The sequence below is a fragment of the Varroa destructor genome, unplaced genomic scaffold (genome assembly GCF_002443255.2).
Source record: "Varroa destructor unplaced genomic scaffold, Vdes_3.0 BEIS01000003.1, whole genome shotgun sequence".
Lineage (NCBI taxonomy): Eukaryota > Metazoa > Arthropoda > Arachnida > Mesostigmata > Varroidae > Varroa > Varroa destructor.
Window position 1 is genome coordinate 17,665,316 of NW_019211456.1, and position 20,872 is coordinate 17,686,187.

The 20,872-nt window shown below is 39.6% G+C and overlaps 1 protein-coding gene across 16 annotated transcripts; it reads right to left on the reverse strand.

Annotated features, from left to right (window-relative positions):
• Positions 1 to 169: 169 nt before the first annotated feature.
• On the reverse strand, positions 170 to 20,827 carry Gclm (Glutamate-cysteine ligase modifier subunit). Of its 16 annotated transcripts, none has more exons than XR_002672529.2 (8): positions 18,156 to 18,325; positions 17,509 to 17,638; positions 15,544 to 15,615; positions 4,486 to 4,612; positions 3,165 to 3,296; positions 2,615 to 2,854; positions 2,250 to 2,440; positions 170 to 1,727 (listed from the first exon to the last, which is right to left on the reverse strand). XR_002672529.2 is itself a non-coding variant. In XM_022800483.2 (8 exons), the coding sequence occupies exons 3-8, from the start codon at positions 17,617 to 17,619 to the stop codon at positions 2,301 to 2,303; spliced, it is 822 nt and encodes a 273-aa protein (XP_022656218.1). In that variant the 5' UTR covers positions 17,620 to 17,633; positions 18,332 to 18,523; positions 20,689 to 20,827; the 3' UTR covers positions 170 to 2,300. The 16 variants fall into 16 exon arrangements, 14 of the variants coding, with proteins under 14 accessions (XP_022656218.1, XP_022656216.1, XP_022656219.1 ...); XR_002672528.2 differs by having other exon boundaries at positions 2,197 to 2,440; XM_022800483.2 differs by lacking the exon at positions 18,156 to 18,325 and adding exons at positions 18,332 to 18,523; positions 20,689 to 20,827 and having other exon boundaries at positions 170 to 2,440; positions 17,509 to 17,633.
• Positions 20,828 to 20,872: the final 45 nt, after the last annotated feature.

Genomic DNA, 20,872 nt, shown 5'->3' on the forward strand with positions numbered 1-20,872 from the left:
TATATATAAATTTAACAGAAACTGTTATAAATCACAAAGGCCCGTCTTGTTCTCCTTTGCTGAATCAACATATTGTCTGTTCTTCGTCGGGTCCGTTTTGCTTTATTTCCACGCAAACACCGTCTAGCTCGACTCTGCTTTCTAACGTTTCATATCTGTACGCATATCGTTAGTGCCGACATAATGTATTTATTTAACAATAACGTTCGCAATGCTCTTTGATGAAAATGATTATTGTATGTAATACCTGCTCGTACAGTTTCGTAAATCTAGTATTGCGTATATAAACAAAAAAAAAAAAAATTAAGAAATTAACACAGGTTAACAAAAAGAAAAACGATCTAGTTCATTCGTATTGCCAACACAATATTATCCTGCGTCCATTTACGTTGATTAAAATTTGTCACGCTTAGTTAGATGAGCGTTTAGTCGGATCAAGTTGTAATACATGTAAATTTATGAACGACGTAAGTTTCTGCTCAAAGGGACGCTGCCACTTAGCTCGCAAGTTTCTTGTTTTACTTTTAATCAAATCCTGTGAACCTGTTCTCATAGTCTGACAGCTCAGATATATTCCTAGTATTTATATCAAACGATAATTGTCGTAACCTTTCATCGCCTTACCATTTCTACTATTTTTATAGTAATTCAGCGGTATAAAGCAATCAGGTAGAACCTTTTTTGCAACCTAAAGGGAATAAAATGCGAAGAGTGTACCACGGGACCAATCCTTAAATAACAAAGGATTCTTGATATATATATATATAGTCTACACATGGAATAGACATTTCTACCGAAAAAATGAAGCACGATCAAAGCATTCATTGTATTGAAGTGGTTTTGTCCACTAGCTCGTTCTTCATTTCTGCTATATGTGTCTAATAATTTTTTGCTCAAGGAATAACTTTTGTTGACTTTAGATATCGGTTCATACAGTTGCTACTATCGTATCATTTCACCACCATCATAACCAACTGTTTGGTCTATAGTCCTTTATTTATTCTCAGGTCGTCTAGAACATCTAAATCTATAGATAATAGTAGAAGAAGGACCTACAAACCGCTGCTTCTATCGATGATAATTGGCTGTATGAAAATTCTGCTTAAGTGAGATGATTTTTTCCTTATGTTTTCATCAGATTGTGTCAATTATTTTCTTATTATGTCAAATATAGAGTAAAATGTACACAGGTTTTTAACTGGTATTTAACATGACTAACGTACGCTACATACATGTGATTAACCAGCCTATTGGTCCTTGGCGAAATGTGGCGCTGTGTTCTAACTACCCGAAAAAAAAAAACGTTGCCTTTAGATAAAGTAGGGTAAAGTTTTTCGCGCGAAAATCGATCTTTTTTGAATAAAGGTTTCTTGTTAGCGTAACGTTATGCGTTCGACATCATCCACCAGCTAGCTCCCAGCGTATGTGTTACAATCACGTATGTAATGTTAATTAAACAGGCTATGGCAGTATGTCCACACGAGCGCAATACGAATTATACAAGCGAATTTTATGAAATACAATACATGTTGTTTATATAATTGTTGTTTTGGCATAAACCTCTTTTGGACGTCCGTATATATGCATCGTCAGCGATCTATTATAGCTCACTGGAATCCTGGGTGGAAAGCTTGTGGCAGAGTAAATGATGTAGATTGTACATGATCCCCGGTTTCACCTAGTGTTCGCTCATCTGCCCCGTTGGATTTTCGTATCGACGTATCCACCTGGCAACTCATGTCATGTGATCAATTAGAGATGGCTTGCACTTCATAGTCAATTACGCACAACTTTTCTGTTGAACAGAAAGCTTATTTTTGGAAATAGTAATTTTCTATTCCATGTTTTTGCCTACATGGGCTGCCACTTAGGTGCGCTCATCTAAACCTGATACATTATGACAAAATCAGCAAGACCTGGCGCTGGAATCCCTACTTTTGACCAAGGTGACCCTCAAGCGACAGGAAAGCACCAAAAAAATAAGTCAAAATCGAATTTATCAAAACTGCGTGTATTTAGCTCGCGTACTATTGACAAATGCAAACAGTCCATCTCATTTATCCAATACATCGAACAAGTTACTGATCGTATCGAAAAAAAAAAGTTAGCATGGAATACTGTCATTCTTGCGTCCGTAATAAAAGTATCATTTATTATCTGCGTTGCGAGAAACCTAAAGCGATCCTTTCTACAAACCTTAGCTTCAGTTCCCGCAACAACTATCAAGTCCTGTTATCAATTTGCCTTACGGAGAGTATATTTATTTCGGCTTCCTTGGAGGCTTTTCGGATATATCTCGTTCATTGGGGACCACGCGTCTTCTGCGTGCTGATGTCACGTTCAATTTTAGCGATGTAGCCCTTTGAGTGGAGAACGCCCCGACAGCGGAAGGTGACCGTGTATCGCGTCAACCACGAGCAATGCCACTTGTCAGCATCATCTATAAGTGAAAAAAAAAAAACAGAATAATTTTATTCTTTTTTTGCGTAGAAAGCATATCAAGCGCTATACGCGCAACTTCATAGCCAAATCTCGCTAGACTGCGCAAGGGACGCACTGAAGAAATCACCGCTTCGTCCATGACCCAAATAATGAACTTGGAGCGGAAACGTGCCTTTGAATCCATCAAGCATCCTTTTTACGTTAACAGGTCCTGCAGTGCCTATCTCATCAGCGTGTGTCAAGAGTTGAATATTATATTCAGCGGCAAACTCTGTCATCTCGGCGGATAGGGCGATGGCCGATTCGAAGTGCAGTTGATTCGTTGTCGGCTTGACGCGTTTCGACGCCCACTGATAGAGGTCGCGAAGCTGAGTGACGTCAAGGTCGGCAACACCCGCGCTGCCCACTACACCTGGAGACGGCAGTTTCATTATGACATAAACATTTTAATATGGCTTTAACATACATGATGTTCCCAGACTAAGCAGATTCGTTTATCTCTGTACGCTGTGGACAAATGTTCACAAGCAAACAGTGGCTTCCCTGTTACGATCTATATAAAACATTTTCAACAAAATACACTGGGCGGGTTAACGCTAAGTCGCTTCTAACAGTAACATGTTTATAATGACAACTAATAGCTATAATAAACACAAAATATGGTATCGCAATAGATTGCCAAGTAAGCATATCTCTATAATAGATATAATGATATTAGGTACCCTGTGAAACAAGGCTTTCGCATACGCTCCAGGTGGGCTGCATATGATGCAGTTCGAGCTTGTGACTGCCAGTGGGGTGGGCGAAGGCCACCAGAAGTAGATCGATTCGTTGTAGACACAACTGGGACAAAGCTGCGAAAATAATGAAAACGAACCATATTGAAACTCTCAAATAGGCTGGACAAGCGGTGAGATGCAGAACTAATCAATCAACTCTCCAACAAATCACGTTAACTTCTGCCGAAGTAAGTGACACCCACTAGACCGTTATGTAGTGTGTGTACGTAAACGTACTATTTAACAAATCCGTATTTGAGCGATTTTGTCTCGTATCGTTATCCGTATTAGCATTTTCATTTACATTAACTTATCTTAATAATTTCAAACTTCGACGACTTTCTATGTAGAAATTACGCAACGCTGGTCGTTAATAACTGACTATTGAAGTTACATGTATTCGAGTTTACTATCGTTTTTGACCTGATTAGTGACCAAAAACGATTTACGGACAGAGCGATTAGTTGCCACAAGTTTGCCCATCGACGCTAAAGATTGCCTGTGACAGGCTATGTAACGATCGTAACTTGTGATAAAATTGATAGGGTATCGAAGGAGCAGTGAGAACGCAGAGGGAACTGAACTAAAATAGCCAAATAGCAACAAACGCGTTAGCAGCACTATAAATCGAAGGTGGCACACACCTGACCTACTTGTGTAAAATAAAAAAAACAATTAGGAATATAGCACGGTAACGGCGTTGTTGCAACTTCCCGAGGTGCGCTGTACTTACATATTTTTGGCATCTAGCTTTTTTTTCGTAGTTATGCTGGGTGATGCTACTGCCCCGTGTGGAAACAATGACGTGAAGCATATGTCTACATCAAAATAAGTGTGTGACAACTGTGTAACGAACATATAAACAAATTATAGTTCACCATTCCACGCTCTTATAATAATCATAGCGCATTTAGTTGGCGTTATTATTATAAGAGCGTGCCAATAGACGTACCACTGTGTATGTGATACACATAAAACTCTACGCAATAACATTTATACTAGGGAAAAACAGAGCAGCCGAATGCGCTGAACATGGGATACTTTCCTTGTCTATATCACTTAAACAGATTCTCATATCACCTGTTAAATATTCATTTGGTAATCGTGATTCCATCTTCCCTACTTTAATCACCGAAGCCGACCTCTGCGACGCCGTCGTTACAGGATAAGCGAACGTATGTCACGAGTCCAATTTCAACTTTTTACCGACAACTGCTTTTAACCTCTTTCATCGACCACATAAAATAGGCGTTAACTTACGTACTTTTTTCAACCGCCTGGCGAAGGGCGTCGTCATCTCCAGGGGCTAGAAAAACTTTCACAACAGTTCGAACATTTTTTGCGTCTTCAGCAGATACCACCGATGAATGATTCTCGTGGGTATACTCTACCTGAAATGCGATTGGCAATCACGTAATTCCTACAGTAAGTAGCGTAGCGTCACGTCAGCCAAAGCGAAAGTTAAAGCATATAATAACAATAATAGTTCAACAATAATAGTAAGCCTTGTTGTTCCATAAGGCGAAACTAGTAGCATATGATCGATATCGCTCACTAATCGTCTAGTTAGTCACAGGCTGCATTTCCAACTTGAGAAAATGTCCTTACTAGGATCTTGCTGTGTCCAGTTTTCTAGATAAGATATAATCACACTAAACTGATACAATACCTTCATAAACTTACAAACGATCGTATAATACTCGAACTATTGGGCTGGCAATATCCAGTTACTTCTATAAGCTTTAGCGACAAGTAGATCACCTGCTTATTCATAACTGTTTTAGCCCCCGACCAAGCTTCCCAGGAAGTGTGCTACATGCAGAAAGTCTTCATATATTGACGACGCATTGATGGGGGTTGCTGAGTGCGCTTCAGGCTTTGTTACACTTGACAACCACTAACGATCAACTATCGATCTTTTCACATTTAAACATTGTACAGTCTATGATTTCCAATCATCTTGAAGCGGCCTCTCTGAAAGTGTTCGCTACGGAAGAGCGTAAATCAATGCTGTTTACCTAAATCGGCTCAACCATGCTGCGACGTTTATACGTTTTATGATCTACGACATTGTTGTGACGCTATGTTGTGATACCTATACATGAAACGATTAGAACGATCAATCTATCCACCATATTTGTCATGTTCGAAATACTTACTGGTGTTTTAAGTTGTTTATCAGAAGGTTTGCTCAGTCTCATCATATTGTGATCGGTTAGCTTGTTTCCCGGACAAATAAGGCCGCCTCAGAAAAGGCTGACTATGGATAAACTGGATCAGCAGTATGCCAGTAATTAGATTCTATCTGCTGTGGCAGAGTTTGATATAACCATCACTATTAAGGTAATGCCGGACAAAAGTTTCGATCGTGCCGAAGTCGATGGATGGGTGCGACATAAATGACCTACCTATTATATTATCAAGATATTTAGGTATTGTATAGACTAATTAATGATTAAATGTTATTGCCTAAGGTGTATTATATTAAGCTGCTTGCTCTCTATGTCGATGCATATACTAGCCATATGGCTATTAGTTTCGATCCTGACATGGTCGACAGTATCAAGCTGGGCTGAAGAATCGCCACGCATTACGACGAAACGCTTAACCCACTGTTTCTAAGCTTCGAAATTTAAGCCTGAGTACTGCTAATGCATTGAACTAAAAGTTCATCCGAACAGGGAGCCTTGCGCGCGCTTCCTTTTCTACCTACGTAATGCCTGTTTCTAGTTTTTTTACTTAGCCAAAAAGATAGATAGACCAGTATCAAAATACCTTGAACCGCACATTAAAAAATCCAATTGCGACAAAAGCACTTTGTCATTTTTAGTTCGTGAATATACGTTGGATATGCGTTTCTGTATGAGCCGCATTTGGTTTCCGTAGTCTTGAATAAATTATTCAGCAGCATGTACACGCTCATATCGACCAGCAAGGACAAAGTAGCTCGTCCGTACAGGCTTAAACCCCGTCCTATTCGTGTTGCCTCTCCCGCGGCCAGGTTAGCATAATCTGCCTTCACAGTGTTTCCAGCTTGCCATCTGCATTACCAATCGCTGATTGTGCATCCAGAACGGTATCGAAGAGTTATCGCTTCACAAAGACCAAAGTCTTCGAACCGGTCTGCTCGTCTCGTAGACCTACCCCAGCGTGCTTCTCCCTACTCCGCTTTAGATGGTACCGTAAGGTTCGTCAACATATAATGACGTGAACACAGTTCACGCACCCACCCACGAATACTCACCATCCAATGAGAGAACGAGCGAGCCTCTGATTACCCCCCCCCCCCTCCCTCGCGTAGCCCCTTTTACCTCCAAATTACTCGTACGTACTATCTTCTTCTGTCATTCTTCCGAGGACGGCAATATTCTAAAAGCATGCGTTAATGTCGTTGCCCAAGGTGATCCCATTTCCGCCATATTCAACCATTAACTCCGCCTACCCATTATCGTCTTTTCTACTCATTATTGATTGATTTCAGGTAACGCATAATTTCTGCTGTTACTATTGGCCATTGCAGAAGTTTAAGGACAACGAGGGCCAAGGTGAACTAGCCAAAGACAAATCGGCAGTTGCCACTAACGCCCCTGCCGGTCGATCTGGAATGGCCTAGTGTTACGTGTAAACGGATTGAATGCACCACTCGCATTCCATAAAATGCTTAATAATTGCCTAACGTTAAAACGTGCCGTTAACATTCTACCGTTAGCTATAAGGCCAGAGAACAGCATGGTGTCGATAAAAATACTTGTCCATAATAGCATTGAAGCATATTATACATATATATATATATGTTTTTACACAACACATCATTTCTGCTTTGTCAAAATTAACTTTTCAAAATCCTTGTGGCGATCTTTTGGCCCTTATGATGATGTCCTTCCGTACATGTACGTGATGTACAAAAAATCGAAAATTCCATTAACTCTATTATAGATCAACGAAATTAGAAGGGGCATAGGAATATGGCAATTACGTTCTGGTCCGTACCGCTTTGCAAAAAAGTAATACACAAATTCCATTGTTTTGTTACACGAGGCCTCGACATATGCGGCATATACAGATAATGTCAAAACAAGCTGAACCCCCAAAATGAGACCTGACAAGCTGAAAGATATTACTGTGTGAATTTTAACTCCTGTTGTATCATACAAATTTGACGCTAGGTTGGACGATGTGAGAACGCACATTAACAGATGCAAACAAATTAAATCGTGGGGAAATTTAATAAACATGTAGCACCATTTAGCGCTACTTTATGAAGTCAGAACGTCGTAAAAGCTACTATATTGTATATGTATAACAGCCATGTTCTATTCACTTTTTTAAACGAGGTGCGGGGCAGGGGAATGCACTGACTAGAATTCGCCCCCAGAACATATACTACGCATCACGATCTCGTTCATCATCCTATTTCAGCGGATTTCTACAAGCTCGGCGCAAACTAGTAATAATTGAATGCGAGTATTTTTCAGAAATATAACAATATAATGAACATTACTACAAAAAGGGAAAGGAGAAAAAGCGTCTGGTATCTGAACCACAATCTGTTTGTATATTAGCCTGGTGGACCTATTTGAAGTAGGCAAGTGCGGACTATTTTTTGTTATGATCATGAACTGCTCGGCTATGGTCGCCTCAAACGTACATCTCAACTGTCAACAACAGTAAGTGTCGAACTCTGTTTTGTGAATGCATGTTTCTGATAGCTGCTGCATTACTTTTGGTGACTGGCGAACCTCACCACAAAAGGGAGTGCCTATGTCAGAAGAGCTACAAACTCATCGGGGTTACTACTCTATTGAGTATAACCTTTTCTTCGGCAAGCTGCGGCAGCACTGGGTCCGCTAACAGAAACTCGGGAAGGACGACCAGGTAAAAACTGAGGTCGCTGAGTATGTCATATATGACAGTCCTATGATACAGAAATGTTCGGCCGTTCCGGTGGGCATCGCTCGCCGTATCAGTGACCGATAAGCGCAATGCCACATGCATTTAAGCCGCTAGATCGTCATTACTAATATGTGGTCGAGTTTGATGTTACAAACAGCAAGGCGTATGCAGCAGGCAATATGAGCTGGCTGGGTCTCGGTCAGATTAGTGGTTAACGCGTGATACAATGTCTTTTTTCGCTTCGCAAACGGTCGGAGCACTCTTTTTTTTTATCCTAACTCACACATATTACCCGGGTGTCGTACAATAACTATTTGTAAGTGAGTTTCGGGAAGTAACTTACTGTGTCGAGGAGCAGCAGAAAGATCTGATTGAGTAAATCTTAACTTGCTAGTCACAAAATTACAGTAAATAAACACCTGCCAATATGTCTTTTATCGCTCTGGACTGATATACTCTAACAACAACCTATTTATATTTAACAGAAGGTAAATCTGAGCGTCGCATAAAGCGTACGAATTGACTTCCTTGATTCCAAAGGTGCAGTCCACTCGAGTTTTGGTAGACGCTACAAACGTAGCACAATTTCTACAATATTTCTACAATATCTACGCAAAAAACGTAGCGTAGATAATGGCGCTATTTGTCACTGCAGCATCCTGTCTCATGTGACCCCTACCCGCCCATAACATAGAACAACAGCGATAAGAACATGGGGACGGTAAACCCTAATGTTATAGGAGTTTTCTCTTCAGTAAATACCATTCACCGTGCGTTTCGTTACGCAGCTTTGTTTTTTTTACCACGGGGAATGATAGCAGCTAGTCATATAAGTGAACTATTTTTATATGAAATATTAAACGTGAATTTACTTACACCTGGAATTATTAACTGTAGGAAATCGTATTACGCAGGCCCTTTACTATAAATATCCGAGCGTAGCCAATTGGGTAAAGTCCCAGTGCGGAATTCTACAATGCGCCGTAATACTCAGCTTGTCGTCTGCGAACTGAGTGTCTTCCATGTGTTCAGTTATATGAGCGGTAACCAAAATAAGCATAAGAGCTGCGTTCGAATTTCCGCGTCGGCACAACTAACTAACTGTTCTGATGTCTCACACTGCTGTGTGTTAATACAAAACGCAGACTCGATATTTCTACTCTATATATCTATGGCAAACTTACCTCGTATCCTTCTTACTCGAGAGAAGTGGTTTGATCGAAGCTCTGCATATTTTGAGCTGGTCAACGTAGAAGCATTAGATTTTGCTGAACTTCAAGAACAATCCTAGTATATAGTACTGGGTTAAGTAATTATATGGAACGCATTTCGACATTGGGTGGCTCGGAGAGGCAACAGCGGCCCAGAAAAACTAACTGCTATCGTTTGTGTTGTCGTTACGATCATAAATTGCCGTACGCCATGTGGCATGTGTGGTGTTGGTCTAACTGTTCTTATGAAATGCAGCTGACTTGTTTTTCAATTTCACTGTTTCCCTTTTATCTCACTACTCTCTGACTTTTCAAGCTATGTTGTAAAACGTACTTTGTCAAGTAATGAAAAAAAAAAACGACTACCAATTACAATAGTTAACCCATTAAACGATCGACTTCCCCCTGCGCCTAGCCAGTTGATCGCGAGCCAATCGTAGGCTTAGTGTCGCCGACATTACCACTACCTTCGTTACTTCAGCTAAACAAACGGGAAAACTCTTCTATTGATCATAAGAACAACTAAATTCGTTGTTTAGAAACACCATATTTTTATATTATCCATTTGTTAGCAGATCGCAACTTCATACAAGCGGATCGGAGTGTAACGAGGTATACATTCCGTATATATAAATGTGCTATTGTCATCTTCATTGATTGCCATCCCTATAAGTATGTTTTACTTCGAAAAGCCAATGATGAAGAGTCTGACTGTTCGAACTATTTCAGCTTTTCTATTGCGCATAATTCATATAGTATCAAACCAATAGACTGTTGGAGCTATTTCCTGAGTTTTTTTCTAATGAGTCAACCCATAGTATACTTTTACACACTGTCGCCTAACGGCGCTGTCTAATTTCAACATGCATGGTACGACCTATAGCGAGCCTTTATGATCAGGCCGTCTAAAAATTGCAAAAACCTATCGATTTTTTCAAATATGAGCCACAATGCCAAATGTCAGTAGCATGTAAACGTGAGAGTAACCAGAATTTCTTCTGCGAGGCTGTGTACGTGTGTGTGTGTGTGTGTGTGAAAAAGACGCCACAAACATGTGATACCTATATCTCAACTGATAGTCTGCCCTTCAACTAAATCTGCTGGTTTCAATACAGAAAAGGTCACAGGATAGCCATAAAAGAGAACACTTAAACATAATCAATGACTAGTTAACTGTTTGTGTGACGTTAAGGGTCGTATTAGCTCGTCGCGGCAATGAGAGATAACAAGTTGTCAAAATGCCTCTGAGTGCCTCCTTCTATTTCGTCTTCATTTAGTCACTCATTTGATCTGGCACCAATATCAAGTAGCAATTCACTGGCGGATACCACGTCTACCATACATAATATCCGCTATATTTGGATCCCGTACGTGACGATAGGGGTAGTAACAAAGATTAGGAGCAGTAGTTGAAATGCCGAGCGGTTGTCGTTTTACAATCGCCGTTTTGAGCAAAGCTACGGAACAACAAGACAGCTGCAACAGAGAAATCATGGTGCTTTTACACTGGAAGAAAGGCTGGACATGTCGCATACGATAGAATAGAAAGCAAAGCGAGTGATTCAATGGTTCGGGGAGCGATAACTGCATCCGCTAGTCGCTAAAGACGTGACAACGCTACAAAATCGTCGCGTCGACCTTTTGTGTGGAAACAATACCAGTTTACGACATTTACGCAGCGTCGGCCCTGCCAAACGCTTTGGCAGTTGACGCATTTCAATCGCGACATTGTTGCCGCTGTTACAGATGTTATTGGCGATACGGGCACACTACGGGGGGTAACAGAAACTCCATACGAGACGACTTGTTTGCGCACCAGGCCTAATGGTGTAACAATAAAATCTAGCAATCTAACCGGAGCTCTAACGTCATTGGTACTGCGTTCTATCGAATATATGCGAACAGATGTTTCAGATGCAAAAACGTACAACAAAGAATTATGCCTTTTTTTAATAATCAGCGTATTTCATTTTAAATATATTTCTAAATAGATTAAGCTCGATAGTGCCGACAAGGCGAACGCGTTGACATTGCAACCAAACTATCGTATTTGGCCTCTTATACGATGCGTAGGTTTGTAATACGTAAACCATCAGAATCTGCGGTACGCCAGTAGTCACGTAACGGGTGAAAAGACTGGAGCATCGAATACACTGCGGTTGATCATTATTACATTTATTATCGTATAGCGTCCGTCACGATCCTCTTTACGACTCAGTGCAAGCAAGGAATACAGTTTTAGACAATACATTTGTCGAACTTGCAAAAACAGCCCCTGACCTAGCGACATACTGCAATTACTCGAATAGTAACCAAATTTAGAAAGCTCTTGGTGCACATCAAATGTCTGTGGCCGCATTAAATGTACTGGCTTGTCAAACAGGTTTGATCATTTTTAAGGCAAATATTTTGTGTATTTTTATATCTAAGTAATCTTACTAAGCTATATATACGCCATTCTGTTCTATGACCTTATGTCATTTTTCTATCATCATCATCATACGATCACGGTGGAACTTTTACCGCTTCTAAACAAGGATCAGTGGCCGGTGATTTTGGCGTTCCCTTATGAGACTAAATTAATACATCTGGGGGAGTTTTAGAAAGGCCGAAACAGAGGATCGTCGAATGGTGCAAGATCCGGGTCATCCAGCGGATGACCGGATCCTCAATCCACCGTTCAGGTTCTTTCAGCTTTTGTCGAGTAACTAAAATGTACGGTCTGGAATTATCGATGCTTATTTTTCACACAAATTCCAGTCAATCTTTTTAGTTGTGCGTTGTAATCTTCTTATCTGTTTATAGTAGAGACGCGAGCTAATCATACTGGGGCAACCACTCATAATACACGATTTTCTGTCGATCCCACCAAATTCAGAGAACATATATATATATATATATAAAATATATATATATATATATTTTTATTATTTTCGTATCTGATTCAGTTTTCATCATCTGCGGTCGACCGTTTTAGAAATAAGTCGATTCAGTTTTATTTTTGTAGAGTTTCGCAGATAAAAATATGGTCGAGTACGCACATTTTTGTTTTTATGATAAAAGTAGCAAAATGACATAAACTTATCTTCGTGTGGCACCCGAACGTACAGCCAATTTATTTAAATGGTTTGAAATTACTCAAATGGTCGATGTTTGCTTACTTGGTAATATCACGGCTACTCGCGTGCCAGCCTTGCGCAGTTCTCGCAATAATTCCATCACCCTCTTTCGAATTTGATCGACCACTGCGAGGAGCATCTTTCGCATCGAAATTTCCGGGACGAAAGTGATATAACCATCGTTTATCATGATGAAAACACATTTTCGTCATAAAGAGGACAACTTTTTATAGGCCTGGGCAGCATTTGTGTATTTACCATAAAATGAACAATATAACAAATCTATGTAAACATTTCCCTTATCCTCACGGCGCCCTGTTTAAAGTCTGAACAGGGACATTTCAACAATCTAAAAAATTACATACAGAAAGAATTGCGGGTAAAATATTCAAATCATATTATTTGAGAAATAAACCAGTCAATTAGAAAAACAATATCTTTCCGACAACCCAATATAACAGGTGCAAAGATACAAACCCGCGCAATCAACTACAATGAGACGATAATAAACCATCTCTTGAAACGCTGTGTGTCTAACAAATGTGTTGTTTCTTCGAAGAGTACACTCAGATAAATGCGTGTCTGACAAGAATATTTTTGACCATTTCCCTCATTCGTATATAACTCGAAATTAAAATCGTAATCTAGTCGGCACGACAAGACGCTAGCCACTTTTATTACGCAGCTTAAATATCACGGCGTCGTCGATATACGCGTACGAAAGACACAAAAAAAAGCCTAAAATGCTCATCCAGTCGATTCGTTTATGAGGGGCAATGGTTACTTCATAAAAACAAAGCAGCGGAGAAAAGGTGATACGCTTCTACGTTAGTAATGTCGAGTAATTTTTAGACCTTATCAGATTCTCGAGCAGCGTGGGCAAATAAATCAGCAACAATGTACTACACAAGTCTATCTAGGACCAATGAAGAGGCATCTGATAATCAAGCAACGTTCCATTGCCTGGCGTACACATACAATGTATAGACAGTACGTATCCAGGTCGTATAAAAGTGCAATCTGTATTACTCATCTTGTAAGTAGCTATTACCTAAGGTACACATCATTTTTTCACACCAAAAGAGATCACAGGCGATCCGGCAAAGGCAATAATCATGGTGATAATGTCGCAGCGACATCATCAAACGGCAACAAAGCATTCGAGATTCAAGTTATGAAAGGGCACAGACTGATACCAAACGGATAAACTGTAATGAAAATCTATATGCACGCAAACGAAATGTACCAAGTATAATGAGAAAAGGCAGCGGAAGTCCGTCCCAGTCTGCTGATTTGTGGAAAACAGCGGCCTACATCAGACGCCGCTGCTAGGCCTAAACAAATTTCATTGGACAAATTCTCATCAGTTAGGCTGGCGGTAGAAAGCAGATCATTCCTGTGCTGATCATAATTATGATGATGGTTCTAATGATGCTAGTATAACAGAAGTCAAGAATTTGGAAAGGTAGTTGAAAGAATCGAAAATATGTATACCTTACATATTTTCTATTGTTTACATACGTCACAATTAACTAATGTCAAGGCGACCAAGACGATCTGTTTTCTAAGCTCATAAAAGCATACACACACACACACCTGTGCATTTTTTCGAGGGACCTTTTTGCGGCATATTATTTTGTAGATGAAAAATGCAATTCACGGTTCTTGCTGTTCTGTTTTGCTGAAACGATATCTCGTGCATTGAAATATGTCTGATTCAATTTGTGGTTTTACTTGAAATGGATACCTTGAAATTAACTAGTCCAGCTAACCACGAGGTATCTACTTCTCTCTAGTCCAAAACAAGATATGGTACCAGGAGGTTACTGTCTAAAAATACCCATACTGCGAGTCTTTCCATTTGAAGCTACCAGGTTTCAACAAACGAGCTCGCCAACATCGCAACAACAACGCTAACGACGCAGAGTAGCTCCAAATAGATACCTGGTAACTGCAACATTTCGACTAAATACGTGCACCAATGCAAGACGCTGGCAGCCCAAAGATGCTTTTTGCCCATCATTGGCGTCACGCACTGGAAAGGAAGTAGGCTTTAAAGCTTCTCTTATTAATATCTTCCCTAATCTTCAACCTATCCTTGTAAGAGAACCATGAAATGATAAAGCGGCAGAGGTCAAACGTTCTTTCCGCACACGAAGCCAGTTACCGCCAATGCTAACGTGTGTTTTCATGCTCATACAATTATTGCGCTTTTTTTTAGTGGGCTGGGGCGCCCTTGATCGGCAGATGACCAAGTCCGCACTTAGACTGGCTGAATCATTCACAGATAGGAATGTCACAAGGAAACATCCACATAAAGATGATATCATTTCCATTGATTATTTGACACTATAATGTTTACCGTATTGACACAATATACACATTTTTAAACAGTTTTACAAGATAAATACGTAGACCATGTAACCCACAAAATCGGCGTGATGCATGCATTTAAAGAATGCTATTAATTTGCGTTCGTAGGCTTTCACGGAATAACCTTTACGCCCTGAGTTATTCAAGTAGTTGCACATTATTTCAAGCCCGTTGTTTTTCAGAAATAATGAAAATGGCTTCTTGTACATTATAGCTCAGATCGTTTATAGCTAACCGCTAAATTGGCTGCTTATCGACATAACATAATTTTAAACTGTAATAGTCTAGTGCTGCAATAACCAATTCCTAAACATGTACGAACGTTAACGCCGTCACAACTGCGAATAACATTACCCTATAGCAGACGATAACGTCCCGTATTACACGCCAACAAGCATGAAATCTAGACAATAATCATTATAACTCTCTCCTTCAACTTGGTTTAATCGCATCTACAGCAATATTCTTTTAAAACAAACTTCATGGGCCTAGCTAAAACTTAAGCATAAATTACCTGTCTCGAGACTGTTGATTACCTTTGCGGTAGTTAGTCTGTAAATAATTAGGAATTACCCCGTTGCGGAGCCTATAATGCGCTGAGTCCAGAAATAGCAATATATAATAGCACCCAAACAGATATAGAAAAAAAACCGATGAGATAAGATAGTCTGCGCGTAACACGAGGTATAGATTATCGAAAATTGAGTAAAATAATTACTGACGTACCGATTTCGCTGGGCTTTGGTTGACAGAACTTTCCGCTAGAGATGCTAGACAGTGTCGGATACTCTCCACCATCTAAAAGTTCAGATTAAAAAAGGAGTCGCAGAAAACGACGCTAAAATACACAATAGGTCGAATATATATGCAGCTACACTTAAGCGTTCGTACTAAATTTTTCGAAGTCGTTATATTTATTTGTACACATGTCCACAAGAGGTGATCTTTTTTAACTAAATGTTCGTCATTTTCAAAAAAAGTTAGACAGCAGAGTCTCCTACTTAGGAACGTAAAATTATCCACATGGTCCTGTAGAATACCTCTTGAAGAGACGTAACTTTAGACCGTTCGCAAATTCTCATTTCCTTAGCTGATTGTTTATAATAGAGTAAGAAACACTCTTGATTTTCATGAATTTTAAAGCACACTCAGCAGCCACACAGAGAACGTTCTGAATAAAATATGCTGGTAATAAGTTTTGATACTTTTAAGAATTTCAGTGTATGTTTCAACTAATTCATATTTCATTTGCGAGCAACAGCACCTCAAAAATGCTACTGTTGATCGTGTAGGGTTTTCATTACCTTCCCTAACAAATGATATTGAACTTAAAATCTATCGGATGTCTCATAGATCTTAGGTGGTTGAGAAACGTATACGGTTGACGACTAGCCGCTCGGCCGAATATTTGAAGTTTGCCTGAATACGGATTGATCTTCATTAGTCAGACACACATACATTTAAGCCGGATCGTGTGCCTCTCCTATACGGTCAATGTAATGATAGCTGACTCTATTAATGATGAAACCTTTGAATTTGAACCGGTGAATTTGCTTTACAAATCAATACTAGCCAGACCGGTATTGGCCAATGTATTTTAGCGTGCGAGGCATCCTCAAGCAGACCCATAACTAGGTACAATATATAAAATACCGCAGAATTATTTTAGTGACTCATAACGATTATACACAAAAAGGTTGATCAAGTTAGTAAAATCACGTCTCTACTACGACCCAATTCGACAACTGTGCTCTAGTGTCTTATCTGATTTATATAGTATGATCTGATGATATGACACAGATATATATATATATATGTCGTGTTATTTTAATTATCTTAACTTTTTTTTGTTAACCTGTGACATTCTTGGCGATCGAAAAACTAAAAACATTCATGTTTGACTTTGGCAAATTATAGGTGAATTGGGGCACGTATTGGTGTGGAACATGATGAGCACTGCGAGTTGGAGAATCATGTTGTGTAATTATTAAGCTCTTTTAGGAAACAATTCGTTTTGAACTTGTAGAAGAATCAAGCTATTAGCCGAGGAAAACTTGGCAAAACACAGAAAAGCACAATATTTAGGTTAGTGAGTTATTTGATTGTGAGCATCTAGACAGGAATACGACGTAATCTATCCATTCTACCGATTTAAAATCTAATTTCCGTACTGAACGTATTTTCACACAATAATATAATACTATATAGCATTAAAAAAATATATATATATAAAGCAGAAAAAAAGACCTGTTTTAACTTAATATATCCGCATAAATTGCTCCGGCAATAATTATTAAGGAGTTATCGTAATCTCTCGCTAATGACAAGTTAGATATTAGCTTAACGATTGAAAATTCTCGCCTGTTTTAACCTAAAACAACATAGTTAACCTATTTAGATCGACACAAGGAATATATCTGCATATAGGCGGGAAAATGTAATCACACACTTCTAAGACTGAAGTAAAAAATTTTGCAAACCTCCTCATTTTTTCACTTATTGCATAGGGATATTGATTGATAAATTTAACTTTCTCGTTACGTACGATACGCATCGCGTCTAATTTAGTAATGTATGAGGAAACGAAGTCACGTTTTACCGATTACGGATTACGAATATAATACGATTAACTAACTATAGCAATAAAAATGACAGTAAATAAATTAACGAAATTGATCATAGGTCACGCACCTCATCAGCCAGTGTATCAAAAAGCTGCTTCGTAAGCTGCTTGCATTTGATGATGTTTCCCGTGTTGATAAGAAGAGTCTCCGTAGCTTGGATGGTCTTATTTGATTGCATCTTCTCTTGTTTTGCTGTCCTTAGATTTTTGATAAAACAATATTGTAGACCTTTAATACACCTTTAATACTGTTCTCACAAATCGTCACAAGTACACAGACTGCTAGAAAGCTAATTTCACAAATGCAATAGTAATGATAATACCAGTTGACGACCCGAGCTCAGGATCAGCTAATATTTTGTAGGGAAATTCTATGGTATCGTTTCGAAAAGCATAATCTATCAGTGCTCGTACTAATCAAATAAAAGCAACTGTACCGCGGAGTTGACAGAATCAGATTAGCTAAAGGAGTCATACAATGGATACAGAGTAAGAAAAGGGCTTCACGAGTGAAGACGACCCCTTTTGTTTTTTATTTGCTCGAATTTTTCCACCGATAACCGAGAGTCGCAACCGGTTAGGTTAGTGAACGTCTTCTACGAGAACAGTTATCCTCTGCAGTTGACGACTGCTTTATATTACGAAGAACCAAGAACTCTTTTCACACAAGGTACAATTGTCACTGAGGGAAAAAAGCCCGCTTTTATATTCTTACACTAGCGATTTATTGATGCTGCCACTAGCGACCAGTGACTTTGCCATAGAGGCTCCCAGAGAGCAATCATAACAGCTCGATGGCAGGCAGCTAGAATAGATGCGGTTACAATTCACCACACGTATCCCCACGATAAACCATCGCTGACCGTCGTCCAGCCTCCACCGTAAACTCACCGTACTCTCACTCAATTTCAGCAACGCCACAACCACAACAAGCACCGCTGGCGCCGACTGATACTACAGTCGCCGAACTAAAGCCGGCGCCACCGTTCCGAGATCTCCTTTCCCTCGTTCGATATCACTCACCCAGCCGCCTAGCCGTTCTCACCCTCACGTTGGTTCTTTGCCTGCTCGACCTGGAACACTCTGTTGACAACAGCAATTGTTATAGGCAATTTTCGGAAGTAGTAGTTCGTAACGCTACGAGGGTTATCCTAGCATACCGCTGCATGACAGAAATTGAGAAAGAATTATTATGGCACAGATTAAATATTACTGTAAAACACTGAAAGATGTAGTCGAAACTGGAACACAGCGGTTACGGGACGAAGAGCAGGGAAACGCAGTAGAGTCAGCCGTATCCGTGCACAAAGCGACAAAGTCTCGCTGTAGAATGGTTGGCTGACATAAAACGCGCTTGCATTTAGCGTCGAGATAACCCACATATAAGTAACAATCAGCAAGTTTTTTGATGAAGTACGGAAACAGCTATACCCATGTGCGCTATGTGGTAATTAATATCAGGTAGAAGACAAACTATACAAGTTTTTGTCAGATGACATATTGCGCGTGGGTCCCGTGCCGGCTATGCCCCACGGCAGAATTGGCTGTTAAGATGCAGATGCGCCATCGGATACTCTTGCAGTTAAGTCAGTAAACTGAATCGACTTGACTAACTCGCGAACAGTAAAAGCAAGCATGACGGGCAAGGGGACGACCTGCGAGGGAGTACAATCTTTTTTGCAATCAGATGGTCTTTCTGGCGGTAATTTTTCTGGGTTGGCATCTGATGTTCCTTAAGCGTCCATAAGACCACGACCTAATATGCAACCATGCCAAAAACCTATCCGGATTCAGAAAACAAGAACTTAAAATATGTAGACTGAAACTCATTGGTTTGTCATTTAATAGATCTTCGCTGAACTTCTTTAATAAATATTTATAAAAGTCACCTGGTAGATTGGGTTGAATTTGCATTTGTATGTGTCCTGAAGGTCGGACTGAGAAGGAATAAATGGCGCTTTTAGTAAAAAAAAAAAAAAAAAAAAGGAAGTTTTCAACTACCTGTGCTTGAGCAATCCACCCTCAAACAATCCCCCTTTTTCTTCCTGCCAAAACTTTGATTTTTAAGAAGTTCAAAAATTTTGGTTTAATGCTTGCTTGTCAGTGTAATTGATCAAATGCAGGACAGCTGTTGTGCACTTTTTTGATTTTAGAGAAAATATATCCGTGCTGATGATCCGTGTTTGCAAGTTGGATAAATCATCGCTACAATATCATTGTCTTCTCCCTCTCACTCCTGTCATGCAACCTAATGTTTAACGCTAAAGGAACTTGTTTAGTGGTAACCGTGGCGGATCTTCATAAAACAAAGAACGCTCCTTGTGGATGCGTTAAGACAAGCTATCTCCTTTATAACAGTAATTTGGTTAATAACTAGCCAGTTTGACAGGTTGTGCGATATACTGACGGCTAACCCTTTTAGCCAGCTAACGGTACATCGTGGCGTATTAGAAAGCCACGGCACTTTCCAATACCTAGCATCGCCCGTAGTGTCACCCTGTTATTTGAATCGCAAATGTCGACTCTGTGAAATATAAGGGGCTCTGTATAGTCGACGCAACGAATGGCCACAACTTGGACGATATTTAAATTGCTTTATTCAAAAAATTGTTTTATTTTAGATTAGTTCAGAGAAGAAGCTTGGTTCCTAACATGATTTGAACGCTCCTCAAAAACACATTTCACTCAGTTTTTTTAGGTCGACTTGATGATTCGAGTGCGCCTTTATTCTCAGGGAATAAATCTCCTTTTCAGATGAAACAGAAATTTTTACTAATCTAAACTATCTATACACCGAGTATGAACCGTGTCAAGTAAATACACAGTTTTAGCAAACGCAACCTGCTTAGATTAAATAAATGTTTCGAGTGTATGTTTAATACTGCCGTTCGGTGTAGCTTTAGATGGAATTTGTTTGAACTGAACAGTAAATTGTTTCGGTCTTTCAATGTTCTTGTTCGAGTTACGGATGTATAGGGCTTAGCATGTTGATTGTTTACATTGATTGATACAGACAGTAAAAGCCAACGAGCCATTGCGGCTCACAACTAAACGTATGAATATTCGTTTTTCCCGATGTCGATTGGTATAAAAATTTTAGTTCTGCTTACGCTTACTTTAGTTTTTTCTACCTCGTTCGAGTATACGTATAACAAGAAACTCAGTACTGTATCTATGTCATCCTACAGTGCTTTACGAAATTGCCCTACCTATCTACTGCAGATGTGGATTGGCCATTATGGTATTACCTTGGGCAGAACATTAAAGCGTTGAACTTGTTTGGTCCATGCGTGTGCCCTCCGAACATGTAGTAACTATTACACAATATCCGGAAGCTTTCAACATCCAACCGGGAACAGCACACGTCTCGTTCTAAAGAAAACGGTTATTCTCATTTTCTTACTTAGATGCATTGACATGTCTGCATGCGTC

Excerpts from the sequence above, each read along its gene's own strand:
- Gclm (XM_022800479.2), bottom strand. The coding sequence starts at position 18,202 with ATGGCAAAGTCACTGGTCGCTAGTGGCAGCATCAATAAATCGCTAGT. Across the intron at positions 17,639-18,155 it reads AGCATCAATAAATCGCTAGT|GACAGCAAAACAAGAGAAGA; the intron begins GTAAGAATATAA and ends CAAAAATCTAAG. Across the intron at positions 2,855-3,164 it reads CGAAAGCCTTGTTTCACAGG|GTGTAGTGGGCAGCGCGGGT; the intron begins GTACCTAATATC and ends TGCCGTCTCCAG.